A 23,592-nucleotide genomic window follows, 5' to 3' on the forward strand; every position below is an offset into this window, starting at 1 on the left:
AAAGTGCTGGAACTGTATCACTCCACCGTCTCCTCATTAGTAAAGATGGGAACTCAGTAATCTTTGCTTAGAATTCCATCTACAACTCCTATAACAGCAATGCAGATTGGAGAGCAGTAGGAGAAATCAGCAGAGTGAGAGAAATAGACCCTGATGTCCTCCAGCAGCCTAAGCCTATAGCAGCATAACTATAGAGGTAGCTCAGGGTAACATGAACCACTCTGACTAGAAGCTTTGTCACAAAGGAAAGTTTTAAGCTGTTATTAAAAGTAGACGGGGTGTCTGCCTCACATTAACCTACATTCAGCCATGATCCTTTTCTTCTTCGCTGATTTCTTAAAAGTGTTACCCAGTGTAATAACCTCAGCATCCTCTCAACAGACATGACCAGGATAACCATCGTTGGGCTGAAACCAGAGACGACGTACGAGGTCAAGATGTCCGCCATCAACGGCAAAGGCGAAGGCGAGAGCAGCCGTGCCAGCACTTTCAAGACGGAGCCAGTCCGTAAGTTCCTCCCTCCATCCCCGCCCCTGACCCCGCAGCTTTGAACCCCCGCGCAGCTCACTCCACCGCCCGCTCACGTCCAGCAGAGCCCAGATGCTTCACTCCTCTCTTCTCACGCCAAGCCCCACCGTAGTCCTGTTCCCATCCAGGCCGACGCGCCTCCATAATTCAGCTGCCTGACAGTTGACTCTGCAGAAAATAGTCTGCATCTCTTGTCTTTCTGTCCTTTTTAAATGCACAAGGAGAGGATTTGGACTTTTTGTTTCTGGAAAGTGAACGCGCCTTCTTAAACGTGATTTACACCTGACTGCGGGGAGACGTCGGCTCCGTATTTATAGATCAGTGACTGCATGAATTTTTAATGTGGCAGCCACAGGTCAAGTTTAGATGTTGTGATGGTGACGGCAGGGCGTGATGAAGGTATTTCAGGAATCTTTGAGGGTGTTTTTTGAGGAAAAGGAGCAAAGTAATCCAAAAGGATGGAAGAGTATTAAGGTATTTTTATTCCAAAGGGTCATATTTGTACGCGTGCATAAATCTCAGGTTGCTCTCTGGAAGCAGAGTGTAGCACAACCCTGTCCGCTCCTTCGCTATACATCTCCTATGCACAGAGCTAATGGGCAGCTACTGAGATAAAATACTCCAGAGATAACCCAACCGGGTCTCTGGAGATGCTTTCACAGTCCGGAGGGTTTAGTGGGAGAAACATGGAGCCGTTTCAGGAAGATGTGAGCTGGAAGACTTAATTTGGCAGTGGGTGGCTGCATTTTAGGAGCGCTGTAATACCAATTATGGACAATACGTTAAATAAAAGAGGGCCATTATCTTCATATATAGTATTAACCTATATTAACCGATTTAAATATTTAAAGAGTTTTTTGGGCAAATGCATTAAAGTAAGCAGGCTAATGAAATATAGCTACTTAATGCTGAAAAGAAAGTCATAATTTAGTTGTCTGCTGCGTTTGCAACATGCAGGTCAGGCCATTAAAGGTGCAGTCTGTTTCTGTCACTCCACCTTTTCCTTTCAGAACATCCTACACGCACAGGATCATTCACACACGTTGTCATCCCTGGTAAAGATGGAAAAGCCTTTAAATAAATCTTTTGTTGCTGTTGCATAACGTTGCAATCTGCAGTTCTGTGAGTGAAGGTTTTACTTTAATAGTCTTCACCGTGAATTGTGTCAAGATCAAGTCTGGTTTGGAACGGTTCCAGTTGTTTTAAACCTATAAATTACAGCTTTTACCGTAGCAGAGGGCAGGCTTTAGGTGGACATTACTAGATTAGCATGTTATCTTGTCTTTCCCATTTGAAGCGCGGTTCCAAAAGGTGGGCCTATGTTCATCCATTAAGCACACACCCACACTTAAGGGTGATTATGGACCGCAGTTAACCTAACGGTCACGATGTTGGACTGATTTTGTACCAGAGGAGATCCGATGCATTCAGGCTCGAACCCAGAACCGTATTAAGGCAACACTGCTACCAACTGTGGCGCTGTGCAGCCTGTGGGCCCGTGTGTCGCGTCAAATTTATTCCCCAGACAAGAGTAGGACTCCAAAAAAGTGATAAATTAAAAAATGCCTTTGGTGCATTTATTGCATGGTGGTTGTTGGAGGTCCCACTCATTGTGACATTATACATTTTGCAAAAAAAAAAAAAAAAAAAATGGATAAAGAATGAAATAAAATGCTGTATTTCTTTATCCCAATGAATAAATGGATTTAAAGTTTAGGTTTTTTTTCTTACTTTTGCAGGTGGAGTGTATGTTGCTGCTGCAGCTGCAGCAAAAGAAGGAAACTGATTTATTTCAGGCTTTTTGCACATATTTACCAGGGTTGCCAATTTACTAAAGATGACAAAATAAAATCCCATACCTTGGTTTCCTCAGCTAACATTCTGATTGTCTAGATTTTATTAAAACAGAGCATCAGCACCGCGGCTTTCTGACAGCGATACCTAATGGAAAGCTGGATGAGATAAAGTTCTATATGTGGAACGAGAGAGCAGTGCGTATGATTACAGTGGTTTAGGCCAGATTAAAAATGGTACACAACCATGCAAAGGTTTTAGAAAACAGTTCACTCCAAAAGATTATTGAAAGAGATAATTGAACTAGAATTTTTTTTTACTTTTAAAATGACATGCAGCACTTTTTGTGGATGACGCTGATAACCTCCAGATAGAAATCTGTTCCACTGGATTATGGGTAGGAGTCATTATTATTATTATATTATATTATATTATATTATGTCTGGCTTGATATTTCCTACAGGCAACTCATTATTTAGCAGATTCAGATTATTAAAATGAAACCAGTAAAAGAAAAAAGCATGAGCAATAAAAAAAAGCCAAACGTATAAAAATGTAAAATGTGCATTTCTACCCCATCGCTTCACTTTTACATTTTCTGACCTGAGAAACTGCTTTCCACCCATAGTAGGGAGGATTTTATAGATCTAAATCTTTCTCCCTCCTCCAAATGTGCCAAACGTGCTCAAAGAACCGAGGAGGTCCATTTCTGTCCACTCCCAGGTTCACTGCTGCGGTCCGGCTCGCTCCAGCAGTGGCTGGTAGAAAAACTCCGTCCTGGCTTCTGTTTTTCGTCTTTGAGTTTCTGCAGATCTGCTAAAGGCAACAGAGAAAGTGAGGTGAACAGAGAGGCGTTAAAAAACGAGGGAGACGGTAACACTGCTGCTTTTGAGCGCTAAATAGAACCTAAACCTTTACTGTCTTAATATTTTTGTTTGTTTCTTTTTTTTTCTTTTAATTTTCACATTTTTTACTTTACTCACACTAATACAGTTATTACTGGAGGGGTAAGAAAGAAACGTCATAGTATCGTTTGGCAATGCAGAGTTCATGCAATAGGAAGGCTTTTATGACAGTAGAATAATTTACAAATAATTATGTTTGTAGGTTTTGCCAACAATCACAATTTTTTATTATATTTTATGGAGATGCTTCCAAGTAGGGTTGGATTAGTTGCACTTCTGTGATGGTTAAGCCCTAATAAGTTAAGTTAAATACGGTGTTATTCTGTCTAGACAGGCCTAATGCTTCTAAGCATTTATTGCTTTCAAGCTGATTTCTAGCTGATTAAAGTGGCGGGACAAAACATTTTCTCTTTCATTGACATGCATCTTAGCATGAAGGGGTAAAACTTGAATTTGGATCGGAAAGCTGCCAAACTGTAATTTCTTTTGGTCAAGGTGTTGCTTGTGCGGCATCCTTCTGCTCTTTGAGCAGGCTGCAAACTTTTCAGACCTAATGCAAAGATGTAGTTTTTACATAAAAGTAGCAGTGTTATGGTTTTAGAGTCTCTGCACATCCCATAGTCTCTAAAGCATCCCACCAGCACAGCTTTCCTCTCACTATTTTATCCACTCTGTGAATACCATGCATTTTTTGAATTTATGTTTTACTAGAAGACAGCCAGATGGTAGTTTTTTTTTTTTGTTTTTTCCTGCAGGGGTTTAGCTCCTGCAGAGTTCTTGGTTTGGGTTTCCACTTTTGCACTACTTCCCACTTCTTATTAATAGTTTTTGACAGCTGATGCGTTCTACATTCAACAGTTGTTGTTATTTGGATGGATTTTTGTGAGGGCGATTTATGGACGCTGTCCAGCATGACACGTCTGCGTATGTATTCAGCTTAGTAATGAACAGGTGGTTAAGGTATTGTTTGCAAAATTGGCAAGAAAGTGACCAAGGGACTGTTTCCTGCTGTGAATACACTGACTTGCAGTACCTCAGCGGGCCACTAGTCATCCCTGTTGGAAAGTAAGAACAATTCAGACAGCAACGGTTGAGTCTCATGGGTGAAAAGATGAATGCATTATTGTTGTGATGTATAGTTTAGCTTTACTGACAGACTAAGAGGAGATCTCGTGCTCGTTATTTACCGTGAATACGGTCAGCTGTGTGCTAGTTCGCGTTGGCAGAGGTCATGAGCCTTTATATTTCCCAGAGCAGCTGGTACCGGTTTTTTCCAGGTACTCTTTTGCTTTAATTGGTTTTGCCTGAAGCATTTAAGTTGTTATCATTTTTTTGTTGTTGTTGAACTGGAAGGTTTTGGGTTCTTTTGTAAGTGAGGTAAGGGTTGGGGGGGGGGGGGGGTTCATGTTTAGCCAATTTCCAATTTCTGATTACAACATAACCTCCTGAATCACATTAAATCAGCAGTAGCAGTAAGATGCTCATTCTCTAGCCTGGGAAATGAATGTCCTCCCATTTGAAATAAAATCTAAATCAGCAGAGCTTTTCTATGTGTCCATTCTGAGGGACGCTGACCTTCTAAAGCAAGACTCGTCTCATGGAGACGTGTATTTTAGAGTTCTGAATATGTTCTTGTTTTCCTCTGTAGCAACCTTTTTGTGCCACGCTGTTCCTCATCACCTCGCTGCTCCTGTAGGAAAGTCCCCTTCAACGTTCTCCTTGTTTTTCCTGATTCATGACTGTTATGAAGATTTTTCATCAGCAGAGAACTTCCTCATTTCTCTTTAACTTGTCCACTAGTCTGCGAATGTGAAATCAAGCTAATATATAATTGATAAATTTCATGTTTACAGTGCTGGGAAAGTTGCTTGCCCATTACAGATTTCTACAGATTTTTTGTCAAAGTTACTGTAAAATACCATTAGAAATTCACAATGATCATTTAATTTGTCAAGAGGAAAAAAAGCTATCCAAAGCAAACCATTCCTTTGTTAAACCATAAAATAACCCAGGATAAGTGCCTGGAAATGGTTGTAAAGCCATTTCCAAGGTTTTGGGACTCCACAGAACCACAGTATGAACCATTATTAACACACAAAGACAACATGAAACCTTCTCAAGATCCACGGGACTCACAGAAGAACCCAGAACATCTTAAGCAGCAGGATGATCCCAAGCACAGCAGCAAGTCTGACTGACAAGAACATCCAGCACAGGTTTTAAGTGGCCTTAGTCCAGTTTTTAACATACACGTCCAATAAGATGCAGTGGATTGTCCTAAATGAAGTCTAAATTAAGGCCATGCGGCTGAATTAAACGTTATCCAAGGCAGAGTGGGCCAACATCCTCCACAGTGACGTAACAAAAGTTTCTACAGGGACGGAACAACCAGTTATCTGGTAAATTAACTTTTTCACATACAGGTTGTTTTGAAAAGCTTTTTTTCACCTAAATAAAACCATTTGAAAACTAGGATGAACTTTGTCTAATGCCGATCTGATCTGAGGTTTATGATCTGAAACGCTGAACAGAAACAAAACGGCTAGAATCTGTAAAAATCGGTAATGGCTCCATTCTTCCTCACATCACTGCGTGTCGGACTCAATCGTCTGCTTTCTAAATATCTGCTGGTGATAAATCTCAAGAAGGTATTTTTAAACTCCTTTTTTCTGAATTGCAAAAAGCTGGAAGTCATTAAAAATGTGCGTTCTAATTTGACGCTGTCGCCGTTTGTTTAAGAAAAGTGAGGAAGAGCAAACGAATATTCCGGTGAACAGACGGCGCTACAGGCTTAGGACAGCGCTGCCCTTTTTCATTGATCATATTTCTCATTTTATTGTTTCTGTTCTCTTTGTGTTATTGTTTTCTCATGTCCCCCCCCCCCCCCCCCCTCCATCTATTCTGTATTCCACTGGACTTCTCAGAATATTCTCTCACACGTAAGTTTCTTTTCTCCCTTTCTTATTTGCTTATGATCTTCTGTTTGCATCCATTGAACATTCTTTATTTTTTAACAACACTAATGATGACGCGGCGTCTTTAACTGCGCACCGATTCCCACTCATTCGCCACATGCGGCGATAACGCCCGTTCCTTCGCTGTGGAGATTGTGTGACGGGCAAATAATGAAGGTAGTTATTTCCCCCCGTTTCGTCTTTGGTGTGAAGTGCAGCGGCAGTTTTCATCATCTTCAGACTCAGAGCAAAGACATGAAGATTGGAAAATACATCAGTCATGCAGTAATCAATGTGCATCGCGGCCATTTCTCTGCAGCCGTGGAAAAGACCAGACATATTCCAGAAAGTCCGTAAACTGCTTCCTTGTTTCTGCTGGGAGTGAAGATAGAAGAGCAGCTTTATGTGAGCAGAGCTGCAGCTTAGTGCCATTCAAGATGCAAAAGGATAATATTACCGTGCAGAGGGGATTTCTACACATGTGTCACATTAAAACCATGAAATTTATTGTTTATTGTTAAGTGGAACGGAAAGGATACATTGTTTTTGGGTTGGTTTTGTTTAAATAAAAAAGGGAGGCCTGTGGTCGTCTTAAATACGATCTACTGAAACCAGCTGCCTTCAAAAGTGACCCAATCAGTGAACATAAATGTTCCTGTGTTTCATTTATGCTAAATATGAATGCAGCTGTTCTGTTTCTGGCCTCAGAGGTTTGTTAGAGAACGGTAGAGAACAACCAGGATCATGGAGACCAAGGAGCTCAGCAGACGGGTCAGGGAGGAGGTTCTGGTCCAGTTTACAGCAGGATCAGGTTATACAGCAACATCCAGAGCTCTGATCATCATCTGGACCTGGAGAGAGGATGGACCTCCTGAAAACCTACCAGGACATGGACTAGACCAGGAGAGCATTGATCAGAGAAGCAGGAGGACCGTGGTGGCTCTGGAGGAGCTGCACAGACCCACGGCTCAGGTGGAAGGATCTACTGACGGAAGAACAACCAGGCCTGCACTCAACGGATTTAATTATTCAGGAAGACTAGCAAGAAGAGAGCCACTAGCTTTGTTTAGATGCACAAAATGTCACCATCGAATTGAAATGTATTCAGATTAAAAAACAAAAAATAACGGCGCCGTTTATTTGGGCACACAATCAATTAATCCGATCATGATGTGCGTTTCTATGCGCCTGGTGTTATTCACAATAGAACCACTCTGTAGGAGACACAGCAAACAGATGAAAGAAGATGCTCTAGTCAGATAAAAAAAAAACTTTATGTGGTGGAAAACAAAGACTGCACACCAAGTGAACACAGCTTCCCCATGGGGAAACATAGTGGTGGTGGTATCACGGTGTGGAGATGCTTCTCTGCCAGATCAGAGACGATGGACAGAGCTGATGTTGAGCTGAATGGAGATAAACGTAGAAAACTGAGGTAGACATTCATCTTCCAGCAGGACAACCACCCCAAGAGCCAGAGCTACAGTGGAATGGCTGGGATCCAAGCTGACATGAGATTGGCCTAGTCAAAGTCCAGACCTAACTGCCACTGGGGATCTGACACGTGTTAAAGATTAATGCTCACAGGCCTCCATCCAAAGTGACTGAACTTAAAATATTTCACAAAGAATGGATTTAGTCCATTACAGATAACATTTTTAGTCGTTAGATGTGCTACGTTGGTCGAGACATACAGCAAAGATATTAAAATGAAGGCGGATCGACAAAGCAAAGACTCAGGGGGACTGAATACAAATCATGCATTGTTTTTTTTTTTTTCATAGTGTTTTTCATAGGGCATGAAAACAAGTGGAAGGCTCTGTATGCACAGGCCTTAACTTTAAAGCAGTAAAGCTTGTTTTAAAATCTTGGGTTAATTTGCACCTTCACTAATCTCAGAGGATCGACCTGCAGTTATGTCGGCAGATCAAAAATGTTTTTATTCTTACCTGTGAGGAAGCCTGAATCCAGCAGGACAGCCTCATGAAATGTAGAAAACACTTAAAACAGTCATCAAACTTTCCTCCAATCATTCTGTTGTTGTCAATGGGAGCGAAATGTAATTACTAAAATATGCGTCCTGACATCTCTGTCAGCAAAAGCATAGTTTGTTTTTCTGCTTTGCTCCAACAGAAACAAAAAAAAACATTTTAAATGAGGACTAATTTTCATCCAAGAACAAAAACCAAAACAATTAAGGACATAAATTAAAATGTCTTAAGCTGATATTTAACTGTTTACACAACATCGCCTCAACTTTGTCAACTATTTAGTTCTTCTTGACATCATTTGAACCATGAATAATAAAGCTGTCAGCAGATTTAAACGCCATAATTACATTACATCAGCTCTGATGTCTAATTTATTGTCATTAATGCATGGTACAAAAACTTCAGCTGCACATAATTGTTAGATATGTGAAGCTTTGCTACTGAGGAGCCTTAAGTTTAAAAAAAAAAAGCACTTATAAAAAGTCCCATTCCAGACAGCAGGTGTGAGAAATCCCTGGAGGATTTAACACATTTAGCAGGACTATAAACGGCGACGCGTTGTTGAACGTTCCTGCGGTCTGTGAACGTCGCTCAGCGCTGCGTTCTCTCCGCTGACCACCTCCGCCTCTCTTACGCTGTTTTTACCATTTTTCAGTTGCGTCATCGGCGCCGCCGGCTATCGCTGCCACCAGTATGGCCATTAGTGAGTATGCAAGTCCAGCAGTGTTGTCTCTCACCTGTGCTGCCCGCTTGGCTTCTCAGCTAGTGTGGATATTAATTAGTTGGTGTCGCTCACAGGAGGAATCATGCCTGGTATAATCAGCGTAACCAATCCAACACAGACGTATAGCCTGTTTGCTTTTAGAACTAACTTTAGATTCAATGTCCCCACATTGTGGAGCAAAAAATGAATTTCTTATCTTATCTTTTCTGTCTGTCTTTATTACCCTTTGACCAAACTAACTCTTGTGTGAAATGGTAAACCTGTGCAGGGTTCCTACACATTCTAAGTTAAATAGTCAACATTTTCAAACTTTTTCACCCAATTTTTAAAGTCTTAAATTTGCATTGAAGTTATGGCTTGGATGGATGGATGGATGGATGGATGGATGGATGGATGGATGGATGGACAGAAGGATATAAGGAAAAAATAAGTTGAAGAATGAACAGAATTTGAAAAAAACAAATATTCTCTTATAGATGGTTTCTTTTTTCCAAACTAATCCCAATTTTTTTAACTACATTTCCATTTCTCCCAGACTGGATAGGAACCCTGTTTTCTGGTTATAAATAACATGTTTATGTGTATTTAGGTTCACTTCCCTGCTGTTAGTCGTAGCGTACTGGAGCTTTATCATTTTAGAGGAAGTTGGACGTTTTCTGTGTTGCTCCTCCTACTTTTAGTGAATCAGTGAATCCACAACTAATGAGCTTTTTGTTGAGCTGACAGAGGAAGTGTTGGCATGTCGCTGTAGATCTTGATTTAAGTCCTAACCTTCATCAGACAGCATGTTCAAGCTTTTGTGTTAGTCTAAACACTGAGTTATATTTACAGCTCGTCAGAAACCCTTTAACACCACAGGATAAACATCATTGGTGTGTTGATGCACGGTTATGCGCTAAACTTGGTTTCTTAATGTAAAATTCTACTGCTGAGCAGTAAACTACCATTATAGCCCCAACCTCAATGTTTAGGATGAAAACAGTGATAACTCTTTGAGTAAAAGATCTTATGAGTTGGGATCCTTTTCTTCATCCAGCCTTTGCTTTGTCGTTTTCATCCTAATCCTCTGAACATCATTTTTAGGACTATTTCAGGTCGGCTTCCAAACGTTCTTTAAAAAGCTGTTTCATCCTGTAGTTATCACGTTTCCGGACCCACTGGTCCTTTAAGTTTCCATCTTGTTCTGGTTTGCATCACTTTGAGGTTTGTTCTGCTGATCCAATGTGTGGATTACTTTGAGTTGCTGTCAGTCTTTCTCAGGGAAAATGTCTTCTCTCTCGTCTTAAAGGACCACCGCTTCTTTTCGTCCTAATTTTAACGCATTTAAAATTCAGGTAATCCAGCCTCGTCTATTGATTGGTCCAGCCGAGCTTTACTCCCAAACCGTCGGCTCATAAAACTCCGTCAGGTTCCTCTGGGTTCAGACTCAGTTAGGAGTTGGTGTTTTATTCTTCTTTGTTTTGAGTGCAGAAGTTTTAGCACCTCCAGATACGCCTTCAACCAGGGTGAGTCAGGCTGTAAAATACTTTTTTTTCTTTATTTTACTGCAAATGGACTTTTTCTATTGGTTTTATTTGTAATCTTTTTGCACACAAAAAACACTTTCTAACTCAGACAGATTAAATCTAGTGCGCGTTTAAGGTTTCATGATGAGTAGATGGTTATAGAAAGGATAGAGGCAAGAAGTTCAAGTGATCTCTGTGGTCGTTTTGCTGTATTTAAAATAAGAAACACAAATCTTGGCAACAAATAATGTCACTGAGCCTCTCTGGTTTTATCAGTTCCATTTTTCCATAGAAACTCTTTATCTTCTGAACATGTAGCAAACAGCAGGTTATGTTTTAATGAGCTGGGAAACCATGGACCTGAAGCTGATGATCACAACATCAGTTACTTGTCTTGTTTGGAAATATATTCTTTACATTCTTCTCAATGTTTTAGTTTGCTTTAAAACTATTTTCAGCCGAGCTGAAATTTATGCTGTTTCCAAAAATAAAAGATAAAAGAAAGTGTCGCCATCGCAGAACTATTGAGTGATTCTAAATAGCGCCCAACTAGCTCTCTACTTTCCTTACCCTCCTTGTTGTACACGATTAGTTAAAATTTCTTTTGCACCATCACAGTTACAGTCGTTAACAGTTTAAGATGTTCCACGGTATAAAAGACCCTACCAGCTGTGGTCCTAAGTTGCTGTGTTTCATGCCCAGAAGAAGGGAATCCTTGTAGACCTTTGTTCCTTTCTTTTCCAGTAGAAAGTATCCCTGGCACAGTGCTTCTATGTTCAACTGTCTCTCTTTTCTGGAAGAAATCATTGATGGAGCTATAGCTGCTATTAACTTTTTAACCTCTTTTTTTTCCCATAGAAAGTACTCCTAGTCCAGTTTTTATGTGCTTACCTATCTATATCTGCTTCCCTGACAGAATCACTGCCAAAACTATTGCTGGCATCATTGTTTTGTACTCCGTTTGTTATTCTTTCCTACAGACAGTACTTGTTTGTGTTTAAATATGTCCCTTCCCTGTGGAATTGAGCTATTGCCGCTAATAACATTGTACACTCTCTTTTCTTTCTTATAGAAGAGTTCTCCTGGTTCAGTATTACTTGGTCTAGTTGTATCACTTTCCTGGACAGTGATAGTTTTACTACCATCAACTTTGCGCAGTCTCTTTGATTCTTCTGCCATAGAAAGTGCTCCTAGCCCAGTGCTTCCATTATTAGGTGCCAAGCCGTTTATTGATCTGTTACTAGCTGTGTTACCATCAACGTTTTTTAATGCGCATTTTGAAGTATCGCATTAGAAAGGGTTGATGGACACGGAAAATTTTGAATTATCTCACTAAATTTCACAAAAAGGGTTTTACACTTACTTGAGTTCGAACAACAGTAAACACACTAAAGAGGAGACGGAAACATTTTTATTGAATCAGTTCTGATGCAGCAAATGTTCACTTTCCATCACTGATCAGCTGTTTCTGCTGCCTGTGTCATCCCATAATGCTCAAAAACAGGTCTGGAAGCAACAAGGGGTGCGTGTGGACCGAATAAGAGAATTGAGTGTTTCTAGGTCTCATCTGTGAAAAACAAAAACACATTCATTAAAACCTTGTTTTATTACTGATCTTTGGACAGTGCTACTTAGCAAATCTACTTCCTGTTTATTACAACCCACGTATGATAACTTTATGATGTGTGTTTCCTGGTTTATTCGCTATAAACCAGAAAACGGAAACATGTCTGATGCGCATTTTCTTTTTTGCGATATTTTAAAAGTTTGCTCCCAAATCACATGAGAATTGGATGAAAACTCGGCTATAATAACAGCTCAATAAACTCCTGGGCCAGTGCTTTTTTATTTAGCTACATGTCTTTCATGGACAGAGCTTTTCATAGAGGTATTGCTACTATTAACTTTTTGCATTCTTATTGTATTTCTTTCCCGTAGAAAGAACCACTGGGCCAGGAGTACTTTCTCTGGGAAAGAAACACAAACTCTTCTGTAGCAACAGCTCCACACCTTGTTACTGGTTGTTTCTTCTTCTCTGTGGTTCTTACTGAGCGTGGTTCTGTTGGATGTTCGCTGTTGTTGAAAGGGAGTGGTTTCTGCCCACAGTTGCCACACGCTTGCTCCGCATGGAGGATTGCTGCAAAGTCAATGCCTTGATGCGCACAGTTGGGCATGATAATATTTTCACCTCTGTTTTTCATAAGAAACAGTTGCTGCTGTGAAATATTTTTATTATTTTATATTTTTCCTCATTGTCAGACGCCGTTGATTCTTTTCAGAGTGACAACAGTGGACTAACTTTTTTATTTTTTTAATTTACAGAAAGTCAGGGAAAGTTTTAACTTGTTGCAACTACCTTCTCTGAACAAGAGGTTGCACAGGAGTCACTGACACCAAAACATTTGCATTATCCCGTATAATAGCTTTTTCCAAAAACTCATTGCACATTTACTAACCATTTAGAGTGAGCATTGCCTTCATTTGTGATTTAACCACCGTGAAGCATCTAAAGTAACCGTCTGCTCTCTGTAATTAAACCTAACCTGTGAGTTTTGTTCATTCTTGATGTTGTTGAGACTCTTTTTTTCTCATCATGTATCAGACACAGTCGCTGTTTAACAGCAGGTTGCTGGTGTGTGCTCCAGCAAACATTTGGTGATTTCTGCCTCACTTAAGACAAAGGTGACACATGTTTCTAGATGAGGGGGTCTTTAGTGTGTCCTTGCTCCTACACAGCAGATTAAAATGAGTGAATACCCTCCTGGCTATGAGTCCAGCATTTGATTCAGGTGAAGTAGTGGAACATCTAAAAGCTGCAGGACGCTGGCTGATGTTGGACACCACGGTTCTAGGTTGTCCCTGTTTGGAAGCTCTTTGCATCTTTGGTGTGTTTCATACTTGGTCAGCATGATCGATACACACTTTCCTCTTTCATTCGTTTCTGGCTCCCATTCCCTCCAAACCCAGCAGATGTGTCTTTGTTTTGTTTGTTGTTGTTTTTTATTTATTAATGTGGTGTTGATTAAAGGGAATACTTCTTTATATTTAAGCTGTCATCGGCCTCATATCTCCAGTAACATTTTAAAGAAGACTCAGTTTAGGGATTAATCTACTCTTCTTGTTCAGTTTTGAAATTTTTGTCTCTAACATTTTCATTTGTTTTGTTTTTGTTGACATGTTTTCATCATTTCAAAATGTTGTGTATGTTTCCCATGTGCCTCCCCGCCCCCCTCCCCCCCCTCCCTCCCATGTTTTCTTTCGGCCAATCATGTGCGTGCGCATCATGTGACTTTGCCATGCGACTCTTGCATGGTGCTGACGATGTGGTCTTCGGTGAGCAACAGAAGGTAAATTTTCTTCGTTCACAAACTATTTGTGAAGTTAGATTAAAACTCCTTAGATCATTCTGCCTTTTTTTATTCCACTCACAGCAGGTATAGAAGTACTAAGCATGAAATCATGACACTAGAAATATTTCATGACATCATTCATCCTCATGCTCCTCTTAATGTGACTAAAAATATGTTTTTGTTTTGTTTCATTACTAAACTACAGGTGTCTTACAATGAGTTAGAATTTCCTTGAAAAGCTCCTTTGTTTTTTACAAACCAACTCAAACGTTTGGTTTTTTAATGTTAACATTAAGACCAATAAAAATATTTTAATTCTAAAATTGTATGACCATGTTTGGGCCAACAGTTGTAGAGTAGACATCCTCCCTAAGGAGGGTCATTGATGTTCAAAGTGAAACTTCATAACGGAAAGTTGAGTGGAAGAAAAAACTGTGGGCCGAGGTCGAGGACTTTGAAACAAAAATTTAAGATTTTGTTGGGTATTTGAAAGACTTGGAGTCTGAACTTCAAGATGCCCTCAAACATCCAGGACCTGGGCTACAAATGTGGCATTTCTCCTTTGAAACCACTCCTGAACCAGAGACTTCAGCAGTGTCTTGAGACAGACCTGGACTGTCTCTCAGTGGTCCAGAGTCCTCCTGTCAGGCGGAAGTAAAGTTTGCTTTTCCTCTAGAAGACCCAGAGTCCGGCCCAGGAGTGGAGAGGCTCAGAATCTAAGCTTCTGAATCCAGTGTGTCCACAGTGGGCGACTCAGGTAGCCACGTCATCCGCTGGTGCCGGTCCAAATTACCTGTTCAATAACACAATGAGACGACCCGTAATCAGACTCCCGTCCTGCCCACATTTAGTCCAGGAATAACATGTACATGTAATAATATTCAGAGTAAAAGTGGAACTGGTTAACTCGCAGTGTCTGGAAACACGGTGTTTTAGTCCAAGATTTCTAAAAATGGCATTCACACCAACCTGTTTTTTTTTATCATGGAAGGACAGGTTTATGTTGAAATGTACTGCATATTGCATTTCACATTAAAATGATCTGATGTGATGCAGCTGCTTTATTAGTCAGGCTGTCTGCTTCCGATAGTAACCCTGTGGTTGGCATTTTCTTCGTTTCCACTACAGGCTGAGGGGAATATTTCCAAATGGTCAACTTTGTCTTGGATGAAGCAATAGGCCTGTTTTAGCCAGCTGGAGAAAGGGCGGCCCTATATTATGACACTTTCTCAAAAAAATCCTTGGGAAGGAAAACTTTTGTAGTTTTAAACCAGATACCAGAATCTGGGTCATGCCTTGTGTGACTTTTTATTTACGTTCCCCTTTGATAGGTACAAAATGTTTTTATTTGATTAAAATTTACCATATTCATTCTATTATAGGTGATCATATCTTAAAATCCCCCTGCGCCTCCTCACAAGGTGTCATCTGCAGCGTTAAGCATGATCCTCCTCCAGATAATTTCCCACATTTTTTTAATTCTAAATAAACTTAATTCTCATCGGGTTTTACTAATTTTACACACTATGACCAGTTTGCATTTCTGTAGCCTGTAAGTTAAATTTTCTCCTGTCACTTCTTCCTCCTCCTTGTTTCTCCACGTCTTCAAACGTCAGTCCTGTTTGCATGTGTCTGCATTCGTACGTCACGTCTTCTTTATGGACTTACACTCTTAGTATGTTTTTTTTTTCCTTTTTGTTCAGGCATGTTTAGAATCAGACAGAACTGTGAATAAGCAAAACCGACTAAAAAATAAAGGACTAATTCTCTACTTTCTGTGTTTCTAACCGCTGTTGTCTCTCATTGTGCGCTGGAATATGATGAAGGGTGTCTGCTGCTGCAGTGGACTCCATCAGGGCGGTGGGCGCTCCACCCTCTGTGTGGCACCTACATTTTCCAGCCTGCAGTCTGAGTCTTTCACCCTAACCACTCCACCTTCTCTCTCTGGACGTTACAGCTTTAGAGACGTTTTTGTTTTTTGTCCTAATCCAGACTGAACGCTCCAGTGCTTTGCTGCTCCTGCTGCTGCTTTTACTAACTCGTTCTAATTTATCTCCAGCCTCAGCCATGCTCACCCTAGCCTGCTGGATTGTAGTTTGCAGTGCACTAACCTAAAGAATAAAGTGCCTTCATGCATATTCATTCCAGTAACTTCAACTGCTAACACCGAGCTGTAGAATATTAAAAATGTGTGCAAGAGAAACTTTTTGAGGGGGACTTTAAAGGAATGCATGAATTATATTTCTCCCGTACGCCACTTTCCAGAAAATTTAATTTACAGCTGTATGTGATCTATTTTTCAAATTTGCATAACCAATCAGTTTACAGCTAATGAGTTTTTTGTTATTTTAGTCCCAATCTCCACAACCATCCCCGAACCACAAGAGAAGGCACAAACATTTCCGCACAGAGAGAAAGCACGCCGAGAACCGCGCTGACCCTCCCTCCCATAAGCCTATGTAAATGTTATTAAAAGCAATAGGATAACATGTCCAATCAAGGCCTACAGGCTCATTATCCAGCGACCGAGCAGAAATTACTCAGGAGGACGGAGGAGATAATGAGGAGCCTGGAAGAGAGCAGCACCTCAGTCAGAGAGGCAGCGGCTCTAAACCCTCATGCTGTCCTCCAGCTGATGTTCCGCACACTTTTAATACGTTTATCGTTTATCACTCTAGCCTTAAAACACCGGCTTATTTCTGACTCAACAAGTGCTTCAAATTAGTGCCCGACACGTTTCCGTTGCCTTAAAAAAGGTTTGTGATGTGACGCATTGTTAGCGTGTTAAAAAGGGACGGCTCGGCTCAAACAGCGTCTCCAGCAGGAACATGATTTTAGTCAAATAAGGTTTTTAATTGTGATTTATTTACACCTTCATATCTCACTTTTTCTGTTTTTTTTAACTCGTGAAAAGCCAGATTTGAGCCAAACATCGAGTGGCAAGAAACAAAGCAGCTTTGGTTCAGAGTCTAAACTCCTATTTGGATACCGCTGATCATTCCTAAACAACAATTATTGGCACCCCAAGCAAAGATGGATGCAAATACTTGACATAGGTTGTTGCTACGGAAACTTGCCCCTGAATTTATTTACAGTTACAAAAATGTATGTTGTGTTGTTCCTCAAGCAAATGTTACATTAAAGGTTGATAATTTGAATTTAGCACATGCAAAAGATGCTAATTTAAGTTAGAGTTTAAATAATTGTGCTCAGCTGTAACTAAACAAGTTCTCCAGTCTGAGATATTTGGATTATTTGTACTGGAATTGCATATTTCTGCTCTGTCAAGAGATTTCTTTTTCGAAAATAACCTATTGTTGCAAAATCTGAAACAGATCAAATTCATACTTGAATTTCTAAATATCTGCAAAATGCTCCCAATATGGTCCCTGGTTAAAACAATAGTCTATAAGCAAGTTAAAGTTTTCTTTAAGTCAATTTTCTGATAATGAAGAGCGATAAACATTGTCTTTATTTGAAAGGCATGTTCAGTGTTCTTACATAAATCAGGTTCTTTTCTACATCATTTTAACCTCATCAAAGCATTGAAAGTCATGAATTACTAATAAGTTTCCTGACACTCTGATCTGCTTGAAAAAGTAAAGTGTAAATTAAAAATGTATCCAGTTATATTTACTTTGCTGGAATTGTAGGGGATTTTCTTTTTTGGTGAAAAACTGTACTCAACCTAAACTTAGTATTTACATCAAACTTTTAATATGGGATACTGCTACTGCTGTTAAGATCATTTCAATTTAAGTTTTTTTTTTTTATGGAGCAATACAAGGGGTACCAATAACTGGAGGATGCTGAGTTAAAAACAATAACTATTAGAGTGTTAAATAGTCTCAAAATGCCATTTTTAGTTGGGATCTGCTGTATTAACACGGTAAACAAAGGACAACCTAAATGGCAATATAATAAACAATAAATATACATTTAATAGATTCTAATAACTGCTGGCTAGTGAAGAACATCACAAATCAGCTGAATTTTGTTCAGCTGTTATTGCGAAACAAAATTTGCGATTATTTGGGTTCTGTGAAGTAGTCATCAGTAGTAAGTAAAACACCTGAGCTCCCTCAACAAGCCAATTATCTCATTCAGGTGTGTGGGAGAAGGGACGTGTCTAAAGTAGCTCTCAAGCTGCCACCTAGTCCAAAAAAATACTAGCTAAATATAAAGTACAACGGTGAGGCGTAATGCCAAAGCGGTAAAACATTCATCGGCACAGACTGAGCATGTGCATAGCTCAGTATGAGATTAAGTAATGTTATTGGGGTTGTTGTGACATTTGATATATATATATATATATATATATATATATATATATATATATATATATATATATATATATATATATATATATTATTTCAGCATGTCTAAAAAAGGCCGCCAGGTGATCAAATTGTCTAAGCTGCAGTATCACATGCTAACAAAGGTGATGCTGGAGTGCTGTTTACTTGATGCAGTATATCTTCTTAACTTATTAAGACCCCACCCTTTTTTTCAAAATATTTGCTCAAAATAACTTAACTGCCTGAATGTAATCACCCTTTGTTCCATAATTACTAACTCCATTTAAATAATCTTGGTTAAATCTTAGAAAATATGTTGACACCAATTTAGCTATTTTTAACAAAAATGAACTTACAGTAATTACCATAGAAAAAAAGAAGCCTAATTTTCTCCCCCAGTACTGGGAGCTGCTGGGTTTATCATGATGCAAGTTACATAGACAGATCTTTTAGCTGTTATTGTGCTACAGAGATGAACAAACATCTGCCTATTTGTTCATCTCCATGTGAAAAGTGTACATTTAAAAAAAATGTGCTCCATCACATGTTTATTTAGCATTAGCTAAAAACAAAGCTAATATTGATTGTGAAGGGCTTTTAAACAGGGTTAAGCAACTGTTTTAGTTGCTCTATAAAGCTGAACTATGCTCAATAACACTGCAAAAACGGAACTAAAAATAAGTAAAAAAAAAATTAAATTAGTGTATCTGTCCTTGATTTGAGCAGGTAAAAGAGATGATCTGCCAATAGAATAACATTTGTGAACTTAAAATAGGAACAATTCATCTCCATAATCTTATTTAATGTGCAGGATGTCTAATTATCTTAATTTAGGGGTCAAAATACTCATTCCATTGGCAAATGATCATATTTACCTGCTCAGATCAAGGACAAAAACACTATGTTTAGGAACATTTTGCTTATTTTTAGATCCGTTTTTGCAGTGAACTAACTTAGCTTCTTTTTGTTCTAAGAATATTGCTCTTTATGCAAATTCAGATTACTCTGCAGGAAAATAGCTGACTACCCATGACCACTAAACAGAACCCCTATCAAGCTAAATCCAAACCATTTCTTTGTTCAATTAAACTTAAAATGCGTTTAAAGAGTTTAAAACACAAAACCAGTAACTTGGCTGAACATATCAATGCAACTAATTGTGGTGTTTTGGTCTTGTGCAGGGGAACCAAATGCTCCAATACTAGAAGTCCTGCCTGGAAAGAACCTTAACTCTGTTAAAATCAAGTGGACCAAGCAGGATGACGGAGGCTCACCTATCAAACACTACCTGCTGCGATACAAGGCTGTGAGTATACCGGCCCAGGAGGTAACGTGGTGCCGCTTTGCATTTTTCTCCATTTCTTCACCGATTACACGAGAAATAATAAAGTCTTGGAAACATCCCGCTGCCGAATGGAAGCAGGAAATACCAGCTGGGTCCTGTCTTGAGGATAAGCGCCAACAGCAACACATTGAGATGCACTTTAATCCAAGTCATTGTTTTAGTGCTACAATTTTCATCTTGAAATAAACACATGCTCCCAGACTGGATTCTGCCAGTTTTAAATGAGCATTTTTCACTGAGGAGAAATGAAAATTAAAAGTAACACTAAATCCCCAGTTGGCTTACAACCAGTGGTTATTTACAACTGTGTTCTGTTAAATGGCATTAAAGGAAAAAACAAAACATTTTCATTCTGGAAGGCTGAGTTCATTTTTCTTTGTGACAGGTTGGGCCAATGTTAAGCCCACCTTAACCCATGTGACTTGCTGGTTATTGCGCGGTTGTAATTGAGAATTTGTAAAACCAAACACTGGAAATATTGCAGTGTTTAATTAGCAAGAAGGTTCCCAGCGAGTCGATACAGCATCTCTTCTTCCAGGCATATTCTGCACAGGATGAAGACTCATAAAACATTTTTTCCCCACATGCTCTTAATCAAAATCAGGCGAAACTTTTTGTGTTTTAGGCTCAGTTTGGAAAATCAAACATATCTATTTGCTAAATGCCAAAATAATGAGAGCGGTAAAGTTTCTGCACATTTTCTCACTGTTCTGGCCCATTTCTCCTGATGTTTTTAACTCTTCTCAGAGATTCGGATGAGATGAGGCCTTTTTGGTGGTCTCTACAAAATATGACACTTGTCTCAAAGCCTTAATGTCTTAAGAGCAACAAGACCATGGTTGAACTTCCTGGTTGGTGTTTTTGATTTATTACCTCCAGATAATATTCGACTCGCGGCGAAACACCACAATAACAAGCTTCTCAAGCTTCTTCCAGTAGTTTGCTGTAATTTTGGCCCAAAACTCCTCACAGAACTGCTGTAACACTGCAAAAAGGGAACTAAAAGTAAGTAACTATTTCTTGACATTAGTCTATTTGTCCTTGATTTGAGCTGGCAAGTGTAAATGATCTGCCAGTAGAATAAGATTTTTGCACTTAAAATAGGAAAAATTCATTTGCATCATCTTATTTCAAGTGCAGTTTATCTATTTATCTTATTTTAGGGATCAGAATATTATCTCCATTGGCAGATAATCTTATTTACCTGCTCAAATGAAGTACAAATACACTAATTTCACAAAAACCTTAACTTACTTTTACTTTCCTTTTTGCAGTGAACTGGGTCAGGTTTGCATGGCAAGTTGAGCATACATTATTTTTTAAAACAGCACATTCTTCACAGCAAATCGAGTTTTATACAATGCTGTTCATTTTTATAAACAGAGAAAAAAATCCTACACATACAAACACAAGCAAGCATGAAGAAAATAAATATATAATGATAAAGGAAAATACAAAAATCTATTCACTTTACAGCTAATTACAACAATATAGCAGTGATTTGGTTGTGATGAGGTGCTCGTCCTGCATGTATTGTAAAATTGTAAAAATGGCTGCCATGTCTTGACAAGTTTAGCAGGTGAAGCGCATTCATACTATTTACACTGCAAAAAGAGAACTGAAAAAAAAGTAAAATATTCTTGAAATGAATGTATTTGCCCTTAATTTGAGCAGGTAAATAAGATTTTTTGCCAATGGGATAAGTATTTTTACCCCTAAAATAAAATAACTAGATATACTGCACTTGAAATAAGATGACAGAGATGAATTGTTCCTATTTTAAGTGCAAAAATCTTATTCCATTGACAAATAGTCTTATTTACCTGCTCAAATCAAGGAAAAATAGTTTCATTTCAAGAAAAAAAGTATTATTTTAGGTCTATTTTTGCAGTGTTGCTAGTGCTGTACGTCATAGTAAGGGTGGGCTTCTCTGGCTCGTACACCCCATTGACAGTATGACCAAACGCTTTTCTGTTTCATCCGCTGGGACATGTCTCCGCTAGCAAAATTTTTTGTCTATGATTGCATTTACAGACAGTTAGATGTCTTTTTATGTTATTTTTTTTCAGTGATAGCTTCTTCGTCGCTCAGTGGCCTTTAAGCCCAGTGTGGTGGAGGACTGGCTGTTGGGACTAGTTAACATGGAACCTTAAATTATCTGAATTAAAAATAATTCAAAAATAATTCAAATAAACTGCTCAAAAGCCCTCTCATTATTTTGGCATAAAGCAAATGTAAACCATTTTGGTAATCTGATTTAATTTGCCAAAGTTTATGTGTAAATCTGGTTTAAACGTGTTGAGTTATGCATTGAGTCTGAAGTATTAAACAGAATAGTGACTTTGCTGCGCGCCGCTGACTCCTGTCCCGTTTGCGTTTCCTCCTCAGAAACACGTTTCCGACTGGAAACCAGAGCAGCGCCTTCCCCCACTCAGCGATTACGTCACGCTGACCGGCCTGGACTGGAACACAGATTACGAGATCCACGTGGTGGCAGTGAACCAGCGGGGCCCGTCTGAGCCGTCCGTCACCTCCTTCAGAACAGCTACAGAGCCCACCACCGTCCCAGGTACCGCCTCCATCACCCCACCTCCAGCATCCTCACAACATCAGCGGAGCACACAGGCGTCCACCGTGACCGCAGAGCTCTGTCGGGGTAGTCGGTGATCTGACATGAATAATCTACAGCAAAGAAGAAACACTTTGTCTTCTTTTTCTTTTCAGTTCAGTGTTCGTTCCCGCTGGACAACAAACCTCGACGTAGTTTATCAGGGTTTTATTTGAAAGAGCCACACAAAGTAGTGCACATTTGTGACATGGAAGAACAATGAGAAATGGTGCGGAAAATGTTTTTACAAATAAATATCTGAGGGTTTTTTGGTGCGTGTGTATCTTCTGCTCTCTGTACTTACTTACTTGATTTGAAATAAACATTCCTGTATTACTGATTCAGAATGGCCTAGTCAAAGTTCAGAGCTAAACCTAACTGAGCTGATAACCGATGTCCACAGACTCTCTCCAGCCAATCTGATTGAGCTTCAACTGTTTTGCACAGAAAAATCAACAAAAATGTTCATTTCTAGACGTTTAAAGCTGGTAGAGATACAGTAAACCCTACAAGTTGTTGACTCAGGTTGGCTGAATTTAATGATGCATCTCCTTCCATTTCACAACATGCACTACTGCAAAATAAATAAAAAATCCCACTAAAATAGTTTGAATTTAGCCGTAGTTCTGTAATGACTGGAACAAGTTAAAGAGGCATGAATATTTTTGCAGCCCATCGTACATAAATTGGATAGTTTTTTTTTTTTATTTACCTAAAGAAGTAATCACACCCCAGGTCCTTTTGCTTTGCAGAGTTGGTCACGGTCAGCCTTGGCTCTGTTGTTGTTTAAAGTGAACCTTTCAACCTTGGGCTGCCTCCCCATCCAAACAAAACCAGCGCAGAGTAACGGGTTAAATCTCCCCCAAAAAGCATCATGTTTTTCTCTCTTTTCTCCCATTAGCAGTCTGTCTTTTCACATCTTCCACCCTTTATTTGATTTTCTCAGAAGAGTTCATTGAATCAGGCTGACATCCCATTAGCTGTCAGGAAGACAATAAAAACGCTCCTGAGGATCAGGCGAATAAGCCGGTGTCTTGTCAGCAAACGAGTATATGAACCAGATTTAATCTCCATATTAGCTCACATAACAGTTTTTATTCCGTCGTTCTCGATAAAAACAGCGTTCAGTGAGTAACTGTGCATGTTGGGGAGCAACCAAGCAGCGGACGTTTTATCAGCTGATTGTTTTCTAATGCGTTGGTGATGCTGGGGATAAATTCAGAGAACCAGAAATGGTGTAAAAATCAAGCTGAAGAAGACTGTTTCAGACTTAACGACATGGTTTTGAGCGAACTTCTAAGAAAGGATTAATGTCAGCTTTGTACCGGAGTGACTGGCAGAGGCTTTGGCTCGTGATCTGTGAAAAAACACAGAACCAGGAGCCCACGCAGCCTTCAGTGGGTCACAGGCGTTCACAGAGGGTGTGGCAAACTAAAACCGTCTAACGTCACCACGAGGTGCCCTCCGCTCGCATTCAGACCAATGACACGGTGCCGGGAAAAGCATCGATCCCTCCAAACATTTTATTAACTGTTTCAGATCATCATCATATTATAGGAAAACAAACGACGATGATTTCATTGTTTAATG

General features: G+C 39.5%; 1 protein-coding gene across 6 annotated transcripts in view; it reads left to right on the forward strand.

The window, feature by feature from the left end:
- The first annotated feature begins 383 nt into the window (after positions 1 to 383).
- The window catches only part of LOC118564497 (neural cell adhesion molecule 1-like), a 51,533-nt gene continuing 28,324 nt past the window's right edge, over positions 384 to 23,592 (forward strand). For 2 of the 6 annotated variants that reach the window (XM_036142732.1, XM_036142738.1), the window contains exons 1-6: positions 384 to 507; positions 6,152 to 6,166; positions 8,828 to 8,875; positions 13,746 to 13,748; positions 19,231 to 19,355; positions 21,783 to 21,963. In XM_036142732.1, coding sequence (XP_035998625.1) covers positions 384 to 507; positions 6,152 to 6,166; positions 8,828 to 8,875; positions 13,746 to 13,748; positions 19,231 to 19,355; positions 21,783 to 21,963 — 496 coding nt within the window. Of the gene's footprint in view, positions 508 to 5,872; positions 5,876 to 6,151; positions 6,167 to 8,827; positions 8,876 to 13,745; positions 13,749 to 19,230; positions 19,356 to 21,782; positions 21,964 to 23,592 lie in introns of all 6 variants that reach the window. The other 4 variants (XM_036142734.1, XM_036142736.1, XM_036142735.1 and 1 more) reach the window with 4 other exon arrangements.

This window comes from Fundulus heteroclitus, chromosome 11 (assembly GCF_011125445.2).
Source record: "Fundulus heteroclitus isolate FHET01 chromosome 11, MU-UCD_Fhet_4.1, whole genome shotgun sequence".
NCBI classification, from domain to species: domain Eukaryota; kingdom Metazoa; phylum Chordata; class Actinopteri; order Cyprinodontiformes; family Fundulidae; genus Fundulus; species Fundulus heteroclitus.